We start from the raw sequence: 17,927 nt of genomic DNA, 5'->3' as shown, positions 1-17,927 counted from the left end.
AGAGTTCCACAACAGAAGGGTTTTATTGCAGAAAAAGAGTTATGCAATGCAGGAGTCTGATTTGAGCTTCCCTGTTCCCTTACCAATAAGATACATGACAACGAAGTGTTTCTTAATAAAATTGATAAACAGAATCATCATGCCAATTCTCTCCTCTGGGCTCAGGTGCATTATCACATCATCACAGTTTGACAAGCTACAATGTCAATTGAACTGCCATAGATGACCATAAATATGCTCTTAGCCCATGGCAAATGTAAGGTAATATGACTGAGCTTAATCCTTGATGAAATACTGTATCTTGTCACTGTGTGCACACAGCTGTTGTGGCTTACATGAAATATGACTTGACCATGTATTTAACTCATCCTCATAAAATGTTTTTCATGGTAAATAGGTTGCCCTAAAAGAGCAATTAGCTTGAGGTAGGAGTGCCTGTGTAGCATTGCTTCAAAGGTCTAACCTCACATGGTGAGAGCCAGCCCTGCATTCCTTCTCCTCGCAGGGCAATAAGTCTTTCCAAAGTCTAAATGTGTTTCTGTCCAGCCCTACGTGCAATTTTTTTCCTTTTTGAGTTTCCTTCAAAATCTTTATATTCTATCTTTTCTTTTTTTTTTCTTTCTCTCCCAAGAAAACTTTGTGAATCTAGGATTGCACAGCAAGTTACTACTGAAGTCAAAATCTTTTGATGAAAAAGGCGTTTTAATGCAGTATGCAGATCAATAATACTCTAGGTCTGACAAGTACAGTGAATTTGCAGTTGTTCTTAATATGATTATTCTATTTCAGCTTGCTGCATTACATAAATAGATAATCTACTTTTTTTCATTAATCCATCCCACAGGCAGCAATGTATTAACGGTATTTCTTCATATGTTGATAGTGTTGCTTTACAATATGCTCAAAAATCTATGTCTTGTGTCTTTTTTTTCTTTTTTTTTTTCCCCACACAAAGAGGGCACTATTTTTTCTGGATTACATTTTGTTATTTTTGAATTGGCAGATTGGTTGTTACTAGACAGTAATTGTAAATGCCATCATATTTTGCAGAAATAAGGGAGTTGTCTCTCTTCCAAGGAATAATCTGATAAGCCTATTGAATATAAGTTGGTTTGAGAAGATGCTTACCTTCTTTAATTTGAAAATGGAAATTTTAGAATATTTTCAAGACAAAGTATTTTTTCCACACATGGTTGTAAATTTATAGAAGTTGCTCATGATAGGGTCACTAATTCCAACAAGCAGGGTGTCTGTGTGTCCCTCTTCTCCTTTTTTTTTTTTTTTTTTTTTTTTTTTTTTTAAGTACCCTTAGAAGTATGGAAGAGGTCACTGAAAATATGATTAAAACCATTTGTGAAATCAGAACAGAAGTAGAAGGCTGGGATCATAGCTGTTTTGAATACTTCCTCAGATCTGAAGAACATCATGGTAAAGATGCCCTATTTTAGACAGGATTTGTTGTATTTAGGTTAGTTGCTGCAATGGGTTACACAAGACTTCTAGAAGCAGAGTCAGGCACAGTGTAGGTGAGTTTTTAATGCTGCCCTTCCCTTTTTATAGCTCTGTCTTGCAAGAACAGAGTATTGTGGTTTCCATTTAATCACCTTTGAAATAATTGTCCAATTACACAATAGTATGTTGCCAATCCTTCATAAGTTTCACATGTTTCAAAATAGACAAGGGAGTGGTATTGAAGACACCTGCAATTGAAGACATTTGTGGAGAGGAGAGAAAATGGAAGATACTTGTAGTGGTCAGTAACAACTGCAGTGTTAAAGGTCCTCCTCTTCAAGTATAGGTTGCATCAGTTGATACAGTGTGAGGTCTAAATGCCTCTCATAATTTGTGGCGTATTAGAGAAAAAGATTTGCCTCGAGGTCTAAGATCTAAGCTTTGAGATGAAATGTATTAATCACAAGTTTCTGTTCTATATTTTCAGAAGAATGGCATAACAAATGGAACTCTCTACAAAAAAACATTTATTGAGCACTTTGAACAGGCACCAATGTATGTTGCTGTTCTTACTTTCCTGGGTTTTGGAGTGGGAACAATATTTGGCTACCTGCGAGATTTTATGAGAGCCTGGGGACTAGAAAAACGTAACATTGCTGCAGAGAGAGAACAACAAAAAGTATGTATGAAAACAACATTATGTATCCACAGCTGAGTTTTCCCCTGCTTGCAAGTTATGTACAATAACCTACTGAAGTAACAAGGCAGACAACTTTCATCTTAGAGAAGAACATTGCATGGGGATGAGACGAATGACACGCGCTGCAGTATAGTTAAACACGTGTATCAATATGTACCTATATATATGTAAAATCATAATTTTCATCCAGAGAGATGTTCATCTTGTTCTAAGAGTGTCAGAATACTCTCAGCAAAATAGAATCTCAGTGTATTAGGTCAATCCACAGAAAAAGAAAACTCAGAAATGCCTTATTGTTAAATATATCATTTCTCCAAATCTCTTAAACCCCAATTTTTCTTTGTCCCATCTGGCTGTCTTACTTTGTCCTTCATAGCGACAGGCAGTGCTAACATCTTTGCAATTGCTGACTTATGTTTGCTGAACTGCTGGTCACGGAGCACTCAGGAATCATTGTCGCAGCACAAAGTGAACGTAGCCTGAATTCTTGTGAGTCCTGACTTAGAAATTTTTTCATCCCACATAGTTCTAAGTGAAACTTGCATCTCAGCAAGCTCAATTGCCTTCTAACTTTGTTTAGATTTTTTGTGTTGCTCCTCCTTCTCTGTGCAATTTGAGCCATCATTTACAATAACACCTGGCATAATGGAGGAAAAACGCGAATAGTGTTACTGTTCCTCTTACAAAAAAAATTCCTGAAATTGTTTCCTGTTTTGGCTTTTCAAAGATGCATGCACGACTTAATGAAATGTCATGGTGCAGTCTTTTTATTAGCATTCTCATGGAATGTCCTTTTCAGTTCACTTCATGATTTGGCCATTTGTTGAACTATTTTGATTCCAGACATGCCAGTTAAATCTTTTTGTCATCCACCATGGATTATTTGTTCATTTAATTCTCTAGTCTCCCACATATGTAACAACATACCATGTTATTTTATCAGTTTCTTGTATCCAGTGTTTAATATGGCTATATTGCTGTTTCATATAAAACTTTGTTTAGATTCCATACCTTCCTTTTAACTTAATTTCCAAGTAAAATCCATAGATAGAAATTAATTGTCAACCAAACTATTTGTCTTAAATGGCTGTTTGCATGTCCAGCCTAGGCCAATAATACCCAGATCAATTACACTGGACTAGCTTTAATCTAATGTATCCAGCATTTCATGAAATATAATGAGTTGTTTATCCTAGTTTTGCAATCTGCTCTACACATAGCAAAATGCTCAATTTGAAGCATTTGGTTTCTGCAAGTGAAAAAATCATGAGTTCCTCCATTTCCAACTTTCCAAATATTGGACTGGAGAATTAGGCCAACTTGTTGACCATTTTAAAAAAAAAAAACAAACAACCCCAAACAAAAAACAAACAAACAAGAAAAAAACTCCACCCTCTAAAAAAGCCATCACTGTATTTCAAAGGAATTAAAGTAAGATATTTGCTGTTTGGAGTTGTTTGTGACATAGGAACATGTGACTGTTATAGCTCTCTGTTTACTAATGACTCAGTTTTTCCTTTTTAATGGGAATGACTTGGGTACAGGAGGAGGCATTTTCCTAACAATATAACTCTGTGCATGTTTTCAAACCAGGATTTTGTGCCACTTTATCAAGATTTTGAGAACTTTTACACCAGAAATCTCTATATGAGAATACGGGATAACTGGAATCGTCCAATTTGCAGTGTCCCAGGGCCACAGTTTGACCTCATGGAACGCGTTACAGATGATTACAACTGGACATTTAGGTGAGTCAGCTTACACTCTGCAGCTGTCAGCTTCATAAGAATACTCCTGATACATCTGCAAAGCACAGAAATTTGCATCTAGCCCTTCATACCTAGATCCTCAACTAATATACATCAGCATGTTTTTTTTTCCTGAAATCAGTACCATGCTGGCAATTTGTCCACTTTCTTCTGAATATTGTTTGGAAATGCAGTATGGAAGGGACTGAACTCTATCACAAATGGGTTTTGTTTGGCTGTGTCAGCACAAGTAAGACTACTGACACTTCATTTATAACAACAGGCCTTTAGTCAGAATATTGCAACGAAATTTGTTGTATCACTTGGTTTGGATTTAAATGGTAATTTCTTGCATTGCATAAATGTGGCTTCTTACTTACATAGTGAGCCTTTGACAGTGGGTTTTAAGCAGTTTACAGTTTGAAGATTTCAGTGTATAACAACTGTTACTGAACTAAATAGATACGGAAGTTCACCACATAGACAATGTGTAGGTAGACTATATTTCAACTTATTGAGAATGTACTATAGTGTTTCCCCACAACATTTTCCTCATGTTCCTCCATCAGTGAACACTGACGACTTTGTGGAAGCTGTTTCAAGTTATTTGCTTGAAAAAATAGTGTCTATAACTTATTCCTTAAATAAAGTCCTAAGTTGGTTGGTTTATTTAAATCTATAAAAGCACCCTTTCACCTAATACCAGTATGTTGCTATCTACAGCTTAGAATCTGGAAAACATTCTGAGCAAGAAGCAGTATTTAGTCAGGAAAAGAGAAAGACTGGAAAAACTTTTGGGATGTTAAAGTATGAGGATTGTAAATTCCCAAATAGGAATTTGACAATGAAACAAAATTTGGTGGGAAAATTTCTGCGTTTTTTCTTTTCTTTTTGTTTGGGGTTGGAGGGAAAGTTGCACTATTCTTTAAAATTTGCTTTAATTATAGGTTTACAGGAAGGACTATCAAGAATGTAATCAATATGGGTTCTTATAACTACCTCGGCTTTGCAGAAACAGATGTTAATGCTTTGAAAACTGTGACCATAGAGTTAAAAAAATATGGGACAGGAATCTGCAGTACCAGACAGGAAATGGGTGAGTAAGCAGCTAGATGGCCACCAAAGTTTCTGTAACTATCTGCTTTTTCTTACAGATATCTTGAAGAAATTGGACACTTAGAGAATTTTAGTCACATCAACAATTACTTGTTTCGCTACTAAAAGTGATGCTGTGTTTTATTCATTATTACATAAGGATTTTTTTAAAAGGAAAAATGTTACTGATTTTTGGAAAAGCAAAAACAAATGTGTCATATAATGGCCTGGGGTTTTTAATGATGGAAGTTATAGGCTTATTTTTTAAAAGAAGTAAAATAAACATTGAAACTTCAAGAATTGTTCTAGGGCAAATTTAATTGCATCACAGATTTATATCAGTTACTACATACTGACTGTTCTGATTAGTAAAACGAGCTTTTAGATTTTTTTTTTTTAATCCCATGTTCTAAGACTATATTGTAATGTTTTATGAGACATTAACGGGCACAACATAGAAATTTCTGGGGTGCCTCTAAGGAATAAATTCAGGAAGGCTCTATCTGACTTTTTTGGTTTATATGTCCTTTATGATTTGTCTGCTTTTTTGGTTCGTAGGCTGCATGTAGTGTTATCTTCAATTGTATATTTTTACACAAAGCCTTGCATTCCTAATGGTGCAATCAGCCTGATTTCAGAGAAAACAATTTCAAGCTATAGAAATTCAAGGGGAGGTTTCTCTTCAGGCTTTATCTTTCTTGGGAGCTATCAAAAGAAAAAAAAAGATAGGCTTCCCAGCATAGAGAAATCTTTTATAAACTCCCGCCCTGCCCCCTGCCCAATCCAGCAACGTGAAAAATTTTCTTTTTGTGTCTCTCAAAGCAAACTCCTTTCCTCCAGAAATCTTATGGAAAAAATATTGTATTTCATTTGTTTTTTAATTTAAAGTCTCATTTCCAGACAAAAAAATAATGCAAACCTTGTCATCTGCTTCTTATCTTGTCATCATGGTTTCATTTGCTATTAATGTCAGTGACACCACCCAGAGAGGGTTTACAGATTGACCCTACTTTCTTTTTGTAGGTGACCCATCTGGTGACTGCAATATATTGTTTAACCTGAATTGCATGCTTGAAAGTGGTCACCATTACTAGTCATCTAAGGTATTGAAGGAACATTTCTCTGTGTCTTTTTCTCTTGGGTTCTATTTTGTCTGAGAACATTTCAAGTTGTTTTCAGTACATCAAAGAATATGCCTGGTGTTCCTCATTCTTTATCTTTTGTGGAATTTTTTATATGGAAGACTTGAATAACTTTGACTTATTGTCAAAAAAAAACCTTATGAAAAGATTGATTCTGTCTTCAAATATTAAAAATCTTATTAGTTAACTTCATCTAGTCTGTTTTGAGACCCAATGTATACAGATTTCTAGGACTTTCTCTTCATCTGAACTCCTATGCAGTACTCAAAATTATCTTGACAGATTGAGCAAAGTTTTAGATCCATTCTAATGGCTTTCACAACAGATAGTCCCATGAAGTTCATTCAGACTATTCACAATGCAAGAATGGGCTACAAATAAAGAACACTGTACAAGTCTTGTCAGTATCAGTCTTTTAGGAAGTGAATTTCAGAGAGCACCTTGGACATCAAGACTTATTAAAATAGGAAAGCAGGGTGTCAAGACCTGGCTTAGATGGTGTAGATGAGCAGTCATAGCATTTCATCCTAGGGAGCTAACAGAGAGCCTGTGCTTGTGTAGTCAGCGGAGAGAGAGGTTGCTCCACAGAGCGACTCTGAGCAATCGTTACTTCATTGGCCCTGGCTCTGTTGGAGCCTGTCTACTGCTGTCCTGGTTTCTGCTGGGATAGAGTTAAATTTCTTCCTAGTGCTGTGTTTTGGATTTAGTATGAGAAGAATGTTGGTAACACACTGATGTTTTTAGTTGTTGCTACGTAGTGCTTACTCTTGTCAAGGACTTTTCAGCTTCCCATGCTCTGCCAGGTGCGCAAGAAGCTGGGAGGGAGCATAGCCAGGACAGCTGACCCAACTGACCAACGGGGTATTCCATACCATATGACGTCATGCTCAGCATATAAATAAGAGGTGTGTTCCAGGAAGTAGCATTTGTTTTGGGTATTGCTCGGCAGGTGGTGAGCAATTGCATTGTGTATCACTCATCTTGTATATTCTCTCATTATTGTTGTTGTTGTTTTTATTATTATTATTATTATTATTTTCCCTTCCTTTTCTGTTCTATTAAACTGTCTTTATCTCAATGCATGAATTTTACTTTTTTTCCCCCAATTCTCTCCCCCATCCCACTGTGGGGGGGCGGGAAGTGAGCCGAGCGGCTGTGTGGTATTTAGCTGCCTGCCAGGTTAAACCACAACAACGACCAAGAACTGTATAAACAACCCAAGGAAAATAGCTTCTTATTAGTAGTGTGGATACCCTCTTTTCTTTTTCCTTTACCCTCTTGTGCTGCCTCAGCTCTATTCTTGTTCGCAGTTGAGCAGATTTGAAAAATTCTATCCGAGTTAAATATATATACACGTATACTTTCAAGAGAGAGATAGGGAAGGGTCTGGATGAAAGGTCTTACCTTTTTTAATTATCATTTGCCATTTTCATCTTAGAAAAATAGAACAGAATGGTTTTGTTCCTGAGCAGATAACATTTCAAAACTTTTGTTGTCATTGTGTGGCTGAGCTAAAGTCATTTGAAGTAAAAATGCAGTGAGCTGTAGGAGCCAAGGCTATAAATTGCCTGTGGGGTCCTAATCCAAGAGAGTGCTTGAACATATTTATTATTTCAAGCTCATTGACTTTGAAAGTACTGTTCTGCTTATGTGCATTTAAGTGTCTGGCATGTTCCAAGATCTCTCTCAAAGCAGTGATAGGTCTCTCTTTTTGAGAAGGATCATTCCACTACTTTGAGAAGATTTCAGAGAGAAGGGAAAACAAAGAAACAAATAAAATTAATGTGAGTGATGTTTGAAAGAATACATGATGGTAAACTGTCCTTTGTGGTCTTCTGCCTGAACTCCTTTTATAACTGTGCAGACTGTGGAGTGGGTATAAAATGCTGTGATATCAGAATGTTGTTGCAGGTAGTTTGCTCTCAGAATAAGTTCATATGGATGTTTTAACATGGTGATTTGTATCTTTACAAAACTGTGTTTTATTAAGGAATCTTAGTGAAGCTAAACCTTACTAAATGTAGAACAGTTACTCTACATGCCCAGAATAGTAACTTAAGACTGTGTGTAAACATAGTTCAGAAACTAACTTCAGTGAGAACTGTGAAGCCCTGCTCATGCTTTCTCTAAAATAATAATGCACATGCCACTTGAACAGACATTCCTATTTAAGCACAAAAGCATAGTAAACTGATAAAAACAGTGACTGGTCTTTCTAGACTTGTCCTCCATAAAAACATTTACGGCTTTTCACTCCATTTTTAATTCCATGCTCTTTTTAAATTATAATAATAATAAATCACTTTCTTAGCATAACAGTGTAATTTAAGACACATTCCTGAGGCTTTTGTGGGACTTTCAATCTGAAAGAAATATATTTTCCTTTTTTTAAGACCACGCTAACTATTATCCTTTAGGAGCAAGATCTTGCGGTTATAAGTGGTAGTTCCGTGAAAGCATTAGCTTATTGTTCAGTGGTCAGAAAGCAAATCAAATACTAGAAATTATTAGGAAGTGAACAGAAAGCCAACCATAGAACCTCAGTATGCTGCTGCATAAAGCTGTGGTTTGCTGTCATCTTGAGTACTCTGTGCAGTTCTGGTCAAAAACATTTAGCAGAACTGGAAAGTGTCAGAGAAGGGCAACAAGAATCATTGAAGGCCTCAAACAGCTTCTGAGTGAAGAACTGTTGAGCTAGTTGTTTTCAGCTGCCAGAAATGCCTGTCATCTGGCTCAAAAAGAACCTAAAGGGGGAAATTAGAGAAATCTTCAAAATTATGTGTGGCGTGGAAGAGTGGTCAGGGTGGGCTGTTCATTGTCTCTTCCACTACAAGATCTACAGGGCATTGTATGAAGTTGGTAGAAGGTTTCCATCTAAATACGGGAGGCAGCTCTTAACATTGGAGGCTGGCAGACCCGAGGAACTCATTGCAAAGAAGGCTGCAGGTGCTAAAACTTCACACTCCCTTGCGTTCTAGAGGACACTGGCCACATACACAGGAGGGGTCATTGATAGTTACTAGAAATACCAGAACTATTATCTGATTCAGGATGTCCTTATGCTGAAATTAGTTAGAAGCTGGGATACTACTATATATATGTTTGTCCTGCTTTCATTCTTCCCCAGACATCGATACAAGACCAATGTCAGATGAAGGATTATCAGCAAAAGGGACCTTTTGTGTGGTGCAGTGCATCTAATACTAATTGTTTAGCATTATTTTATGTAATTAGTTGTTTAGTATTAATTTATATTACTACTTATATGCCTATGGCCATTGCTGTACAATCATTAATACTGGATATGTGGACTAGCAAATCATCGTACAAATTTGGCTTGAATCAGGAAAGTGCACATACTCATATTTTTATAAAGTTGGGCAATATTTACGATAGAGGTAACACGTAAGGAACTAATGAAGCAGTAACCTGTCTGTTTTCAGTGTTTCTGAGGACACTAAGATTAAAAAGACATTAAGGGAAGACACTTAAAAGAGATAAACAAGAAAGTTGCATATATGCTTGGGGCATGTCTTCTAAGAGCAGTAGCTTGGGTGAATGTGTGAAAGTGATTGAGATGGTAGGCAGAAGGCAAAAACCGCTGATATCATGGTCTGCTTAGAAGTGAAAGACTTTTCAGTTCTGTGTGGTACATGGGATGGAAGTAGTCCCTGAAGGATCTTGACAGCAAAAATTTAAGCATAAGCAAGATCCTTCAAAAAATTTCGGAGCAGCTGGAGATGTAGAATGAAGATTCTCTTGATCAGAGGGACAGGCTGGGAGGAATGATAGGACCGTTCACCTAGAATGGTAAGAGCATTCTGAGCACATCTGATAATGGCAAGGTTACATTTACTGAAGCCAGAGGAAAAGATGCTGCATTAACTGTGTGAGGGGTCAAGGGAGGATACAGAGAGATCTGCACCTGCCGTATCTGACAAAAGTGACCATGGGTGTAATTTAAATTAAAACAGCTTTTGTCAGCAGCACTCTCTCCTGCAGGTGCAGAAAAACTTTATTTTTTTTATTTCTTTGGGTAGTTCATTGTAAGTCAAGAAAGCAATTGGGGCATGAAAAGAAGTTTTGTTTTCCAGGAATAAATGTTGAGTCTGAGACAATAATTCTTAAATGTTGAAGGATTTAAGTAACTGGAAACCAGCTATTCAAGTAACTGGAGTACTCAGAACGTTACGGTATTTCATGTAAACTACCCCCAAAAAATCTCTATACTATGTTGTATTTATGTTTTACTTGTTTTAATCTTCCTCTCAAAACTGTTATTTTTTTAGCTTAATAAAAATGCTGACAAATAGGAATCTAAATAAATTTGAAATAGCATATATTCCCTCTATATAGTGAAAAGAGTGACAACTTGAATGTGAAGTCCTTTTTTCCCATGCAAATCAATGTATTTTAACGGCTAGAGTGGGAGTTGGCTACTGTTGGAGGCAGGCTCACAAGCCTTTTGTCTGAGCCCACCCTGTCATGTTTATAGTCAGCCTTTTCTAAGCAACATAGCTTAAAATTATTAAGGGAGAAATATGCAAATGATTATTTAATGCGGTTTCCTGCTTGCTGATTGCAGATGATAATAAAATCAGTAATGTTACACTTTTTTTAAAATAAGGCCGATTACCATGCCCTGAACGCTCCTAGGCTTAGCGCCAGGGTGGTGACAGGGCTGTCACATGAGCAGCTAGTAGTTCCAATGCTCTATTTATGTAACTCACCATTATTCCTTATGGAGATGATATACGTGAGTAACAGGAGCAAATGTATCATTAGTGCTATTTAAGCAGCCAAGCAGGATTCCTGCTTTTTGAAATCCTTCTCCTGTGATTATGTCTTGGACCAAAAGACAAGATGGAGCCTGCACAGAACGCTTGCAGGGTGATTCATTCTGGAGGGCATGGTTATGAGATTACCTTTTAACGCCTAGCTTGCACTCAGTTGTAGGGCTTTTTGTTTGTCTGAGGATTTTTTATGTTTGATTGTGATCTGATTTCTAAAAAGCAGATCTGAAAGCCTGTGCCAACATTTAAACTACAAAAGTAGCTCCAGCCCCTTCACTTCCTTCCATTGGGTTTTAATGCCTAATATGGATTTCTAGCAGCATTTCAAGAAGGTAAAAATAGTTATTTGGCCATTCTTTCTTTTATACCACTTCGAAGTTTTAATTAGGGCCAGGGCTCATTTTAAACTCAGTACTGTACAAACAGAAATAAATAGTCCATTTTTCAATTAGGAGAAAGAGATAAAGAACTAAAGTTCACATAATTTACAGTTTCCAAGTAGGAGCTTAAGAAGAAATACAGCCACATAGATGAGAATTAGTGTGTGTATATATATTTCATAATCTTGGCTACTTTCTTGATAGGGTGTAAATTAGGAAACAGTTCACAAGAGGAATTTTCCTTCTTTGTCATCTCCTGCTAACATGATTTTCCTTTTTGTGCCTTCCCTCTCATAAATAACTGATCCAACTTATGATCAAAGGCTCAAGTTTGTTCCTGGTATTTCACCATTGCAAAAGTATGCTTTGCAAAACATCATTAAGCTCTGGACAGTCCGTCTTCTGGCAGGTGGAACTGAAGGCATCAGGAGTAACTGAGGGTTGTGTGACCTGTTTAAAACCTAAAATATCTCCAATATATAATGTTATCTATGTAAATGCAATTATTTAGACATTTAAGATACTGCCATCCAGGCTTTGGCATGAAGGGGCTGGACTTCAACTGTAAATTTTAGCCTTTTGTTTTTATAAAGCAAAAAAGCAAACAAAACTGCAAGATCTAAATTAAACTGGAAGTTTTGTTAAAATTAATCTACTCTTTTCTGAGAATCAGTAAGTTACACAGGTACATTATTATATCTATGATACCTGCAGCATCTTTGTGGTATGGAAGCCGTGTTGGCTGGTAGCAACATTAAGAAAACTTGAGCATTTCCTTTCTTTCAAATGCTTCCTCAAAACCCACTTCTTTTGGGGCTCTTTTATGCACATGCAGTGTTAAATGAGTCAACTACATTACATTACTATGTGCTTCTCTCCCTCTCTCTTGCCAATATGTATTGTTCTACAAGTTTAGGCTTTGCTTCTGTAGTGGACTCTGTAGGACAGTGATACCATCTGCATCATCCACTCTTGTAGAATGGATAAATAACACACTTTCTACATCTTCTGTTTCTTCACCCTTCTAGTAATAATTCATCCAATCTTGCTTTTGTAAAAGTGTGTATGTGTTTCAGTAATATTATTTTTTCATCTCTGACAAATATCTTACCCGAGTGAGTTTGTGACCTTAAGTTTCAAATGTGGCAGGGAAGTTTAGGTGTTTTGTTCTGTTCCCCACCCTCCTAAGGATACCTCTGACAAACAATCATTTTCATAGAGTAATGGTTCTTATTCACCTTGGTGAGTCACATGAGTGATCCATAGATTCCCAGTTGCTGTTCATATGTGGAAGTGGCTTTTATGGGAATCTTGTTTTTTCTTTCAATGACCTGTTGCTAATATCAGTTCACTCCTCCAGCTTTTGTTTAACTTGAAGCAAACAGGTATTTTCCTGTCTTCTTTGGATCTCAAAATTCCAAACGAAAAATTCCATTAAAGGATACTGTTGCCAGTGTTGGCAGTTTAACCAGTACAAGTCATTAGCACATAAGAACCTGAAAGACTGTATTGGGCAGACTAACCGGTGGCATAAACCACTTTGTCCAAGCTGAAAGGGTCAAAGCTAAATAATGAACTGTATGCATCATGGAAAGTGCATTTTCAAGCTTTATCTGTCTAGTAGACTGACAGTGACTTTCAACCCAAGAGCATGGGTAAACCTATGAAAGCCTGCCAAAACACAGGGTACTTCATGTTCTCTGTCCCCAGAGTGCAGTGGCAAGTTAGTGGAGGAAACTGGGTCATCAGATTTTGAAAAGGAGGGGATTTGCTTTGAAAAGTATGGGAATCTGTGGAGGTGGCTAACATTGTGAAAGTCCACTTTTGATAAGATCTTCGATTTTACTTTCCATAACACCTATATAGTCTTGAAACACAGTAACACCTGCTGTACTTTATTGCACACAACTGTTCAGTAGGGAGGAATAAATTTCAAAGGAAAGTATTCCATTTTGTCTCTTAAAGATCCAGGTAGCTTTCACGTTTCCTTTTTGTCTTAAATTTCTCCTAGTAAGGTGACATACATTATTTAGTTCTATCCTCATTTCTCAGGTCAAATCAAGCTGTAGTCAACATAAAAATCAGAGCAGGTAGAATATGGGGAAAAAATTCTAATGTCTATGTATAGGACAAGTATAGAAGGTATCTCTGTATACAGTGTATTAATAAAAATATATCTAGTATATCACTTTTAATTCATCAGATCATGATGCTGGTCTGAATCCAGCACAATACAAGACATTTTAAAGGCCATGATAACCTGACTTGACACTGCTAAGGCTGTATTTAATGAAGACCAGTGTAATTACTGCCTTTCTTATGTAGCTTGAGATGTAGCAGCTTCTGCCGGTGGAAGTTCCTTTGGAACAAATTTGCATCTGCCTGGTTGTGCTGTTTATGCTTGTTGGGGTGGTTGCTGTGACCAGCTGGGAACGCTAGTGGACAAGCCTTATTCCAGCAGAGCATATCTGACCCCTTGTTTCCTCCAGTGGACAGAAGTGATATAATTGGTGCAGTTTATATAGTGTCCAAGGACTGACCCATACTGGAGAAATCTTCCAATATGATTAAATAATTGCATAATTTTTTAAATAAATATCCATTTTACTTTCAACCTGGGAAAATGCAAGCTGATATGCTTTGTCAGCTCTACTCAATCTATATCGCTGTCATGAACCTCCCACTGTCACTACTGATGTGTATTGTATTGCTTCTGCAACACCTCACCTACCACCTACAATATTGCCATTATAATTAAAGTAATTCAAAACTAGGGCTCGTTTTGCAAATCCTTGTCATTCAGGTTTTGGTTTTGCAAACCGAACCCCCATTGATTCCAATTTGTATTCCAGGATTTGTAGGCAATAGCAATATACAATATCATCTGCATTCACTGTTAGGATTAGTAAATAATAAGTAGGAATCGGTCACTTTCAGAATGTCTCATTCTTCACCATCACAAAATCAATAAAAATAGGTTAAAAATATGCTGTTCCTTTCTGGTTCATCTAATAGATGCTTGAACAGAATAATCTGTAGCGAGTCAGGTTTTTCTTGTTTGTAAAAACAGAAAACATATGATGCAACCCCAAAAAGCAATTTAACTCCAGCCCAGTAGTGTCAGATTTACCCCTGGAAGAGTTGGGGACAATTTTCTCATGCCTTAAAATGCCTGCCTTGCAAAGCACACACTGCTGTTTCTCATGCTTTCACAAACCTCCTTCTAATTCAAGCTGTGACCATAGTGTAGTTGGCTTCGAGCTTCTATTTCAGACTTCATCTTCTCTTTGTGTGCCGATAGCCCTCAAGCGACAAAATAACATCTGCAAGGAACACTAGGGCAGCTGACCATGCTGGAACCCTCAAGTTGTCAATGAGTGCTCTAACCAGGTTGAAGACTAATTGGGTCCAAAATACAAATAATGTAGAACTAACCATAAAAGTACACCCTGAGATCTACTGGGCTTACAGGTTAAGACATAGATTCTCACACACATCTCCAGTGAGCTGTTCAACTCTGAAAAACTATGTGGTTTTGTATTTCATGGAGCTCGGCTACTAAGCAGTGGCTGTGTGCAGAGCCAGCACATATCCTTGTTTATCTCCGGATCTACAAATGCAAAAAGTAGCCATCCTCAAAGAGCTTCATGCAGTCAGCTCACATCTACTGGAGGTTCTGCAGAGCCAAATTCTCTGCATCATGTTACCTGACTTATCAGAGCACAGAGCCAGAGACAATCCAGCTCAATGTACATCCAATGTGATACAATGAGTACAGAGACACTCTTGAAGCTCTGCCGGAGTTGTCTTAGGTCTAGCAGAACCCAGGCAGGCTCTGTGCAAAATAACAGCACCCTTGTTCTTTACTGTCCATGTAATCCAGGTTTTTCCAGAAGCCACATGATCCTTGCTCCTTATCTCCCTGGCTATTGGAGAATTACCGGCCTGCATGATAATTTTCACATTCTGTTTCCAAGTGAACGCCATTCTTTCTTTGGATATTTAACGAGAAAGAATAATGAAAACACTACCTCACTGTAACCAGCTGAGTTAGTGCTGTTGCTGAAACTGTACTGCTGCCATTTTTATTTGATTTTTTTAATGAGCTTTCCTCCATGATGAAGGTAAGATCATCTTCCTGACTCATCATTCTTGTTGAGACACTCTAGCCAAGCTTCTGCTTTCCTCCATTCATCTGCCCTTTGTCCATCACAGTGAACACAGATTTCTTGTTCCCATCAACTGTAATTCACGTTGCCTATAATATTGTGACATCAATTTGTGCAGCACAAGTGAGGTGAGATACTCACTTCCCTAATTTTTTTCTTCTGTTCCCTGCTTACAGCCTTATTCATAGGGGAAATGCTCTGTCAGAATCCACAGGCCACTCTCTTTTCTTCCCCACAGATCATCCTGTAAGAGTTCCTTCTGCCTTGGTACCTGCAATGCACAGCCAGGCAACCAAAGACTAGAGAGCTGGCAAGTTGAGATGATTCATTACTGTTCAAAGTTATTTGTTATCTCAATCTCTTAACACCACTCTTCCATTTGTTGCATTTTGTATTTTGTCATCCTCCATTGTGAGTTGGGTGGGAAAGATATTGCTTTTGTTGGATAGTTGGAGCACCTTGTTTGTTTGGAGACTCCAGGCACTAGTATTAGATAAGTAATGTGCGATAAAGAAGGCTTGCTAGTGTTGCCATATCATTTATGTTTGACTGTTGAGAGGGAGGAAAGAGGAGAGTTATCTTCAATTATGGAGAGTGGCATAGCTTTTACCTCCCAAAGCAGAAAAAGATGGAGAACACTTTTGTTTGTCTATCCATATAAAATCACATACGTAGGCACCCAAGAAAAAATGGAAGAATTTTGTCATCAGTTTTTGCTTTCACGTCCAGAGAGAACTCAAGAATGCCTAAGATTTGTGTCCCACATTTCCCATAAAAAGGAGGTGTCTTTGTCCTCATTGCAGGGGGAGAAAAAACAAAAAGTTACTTTTCAGAATAAACTATGTCAAAAGGTGTTGTTATGGAAAAAGGAAACTTTTTCCCAAAGCAACTGCTTTGCTATCTTAAGAGCAACAGTATTTGTTAGCATTAGTTATAGCTGGTTTGCATCCTTGCTTTTTCTTGCATTATCCCACATGCACAAGATACAAATAGAAAACCTTCATTAGAACTTAATGTCATATAGTTTAATGACATACTTCTAGCCTGTTCTTTTGTATGTTTTATGTCCTTAGAATTAATAACTTTCACAGTTTAATGAGATTTAAAATTCCCTGTGCTTATTTCTGCAGGCACCCTAGACAAACATGTAGAACTAGAGAAACTTGTGGCCAAGTTCCTTGGTGTGGAAGATGCTATGGTGTTTGGCATGGGCTTTGCAACTAACTCGATGAATATTCCAGCCCTTGTTGGGAAGGTGAGTACTTCCTTAAGGAACACATAGAACAATCACTTATTAATTGTTTTAACAACTGTTGCAGTATTCTGGGCACACATTAAGTGGAAAGGCTTGATCGAGGAACAAAGCTTGGTATCAGGAATGCATGAGTCATTAAGCTGATGACCCCGTGACCTTAACTATGCTCCTTCATCATTTTTTCTAGCTCTGGGTGTTGCTATCACACATACCTAACATCTATTTAAGGATGAGTGATATAGTTGTTTAGCTTCTCTTAATGAAGTTGCTTCTCCCTAAAAAGTAAGGAAATGTTGCATCCCATGTCTCAGGCGTTGTGGGATGAAGTATTTGTGCTACTTGCAGAGATATTGCCCAGCTGCCTGTGGTGAAAGATGATGATTAGAATTTTTTTTACAACACTTTCAGAAAAGAGAAAGTACAGTGTTTAGCATTCATAATGAACAGATCTCCAGCCAGCCCTGCAAAGAAAGCTGGCAGCAAATGCAAGCCTAAAGTTGTGACCATATGACAAAAGTTAGATTCTTATTTGGTGTTGAAGGGACTTCATCTCCAGTTTGGGGTACCTAACACAAAGGCATGAAAATCCATCATCCTGTCAATCACAACTCCTGATACGACGAGCAGATATACTGTGCTGTTAGCTGGGAAAGTGGGTAGTGCCTCTTTAGTTCATGCAAGTGTGAAACAGTACGAAGCGTGTCTTGCAAGTGTGAAACAGTATTTCCCTCTTGGTGGAGGTGGAATGAACTCACTGTGTGGTGTATAATCAAGATTTCTTCTGAAGCACCGGCCTAGAGGTGAAGTCACTTCTTCACTCACTATTGAAGATGAATCCAGCTTTTGCGAGAGATTTCTAAAATACATGTACACAAGGGTTGGGCAGGGAGAATTGCTTCAGCTGCCCAGAACATGAACTTCAATCTGCAACCGTGCTGGAGAAATTGTCCAGCAATTTCAAAGGAAACAGATACAGAGAATTAATAAAGGTAAATTTATGAAATTGCAGACATACATAACAGCATAAGATACTTGTCCCTTGCTTAGCTATAAAATAATTTTCCCTCACTTAGCTGGCCTGATGTGGAGACTCAGGCCTCTGTCAGAGGTGGGATATTTAGATATAAGTGGCATAAATAAAGATATTACTATATGTATTATATAGAATATAACTATAATAATTTAGTATATAT

At 37.5% G+C, this 17,927-nt stretch overlaps 1 protein-coding gene across 1 annotated transcript; it reads left to right on the top strand.

Moving 5' to 3' along the window:
• Positions 1 to 1,316: 1,316 nt before the first annotated feature.
• On the top strand, positions 1,317 to 16,734 carry LOC104074093 (serine palmitoyltransferase 3-like; the record flags this gene model as incomplete). Its single annotated transcript, XM_009574087.1, has 6 exons — positions 1,317 to 1,428; positions 1,677 to 1,792; positions 1,940 to 2,131; positions 3,746 to 3,900; positions 4,848 to 4,996; positions 16,610 to 16,734. Coding segments are annotated over exons 1-6 (849 nt in total), but the record flags the coding sequence as incomplete, so codon positions are not given.
• Positions 16,735 to 17,927: the final 1,193 nt, after the last annotated feature.

Source organism: Fulmarus glacialis, unplaced genomic scaffold, assembly GCF_000690835.1.
Source record: "Fulmarus glacialis isolate BGI_N327 unplaced genomic scaffold, ASM69083v1 scaffold47313, whole genome shotgun sequence".
Lineage (NCBI taxonomy): Eukaryota > Metazoa > Chordata > Aves > Procellariiformes > Procellariidae > Fulmarus > Fulmarus glacialis.
This window is presented reverse-complemented; position numbering and strand designations above follow the sequence as displayed.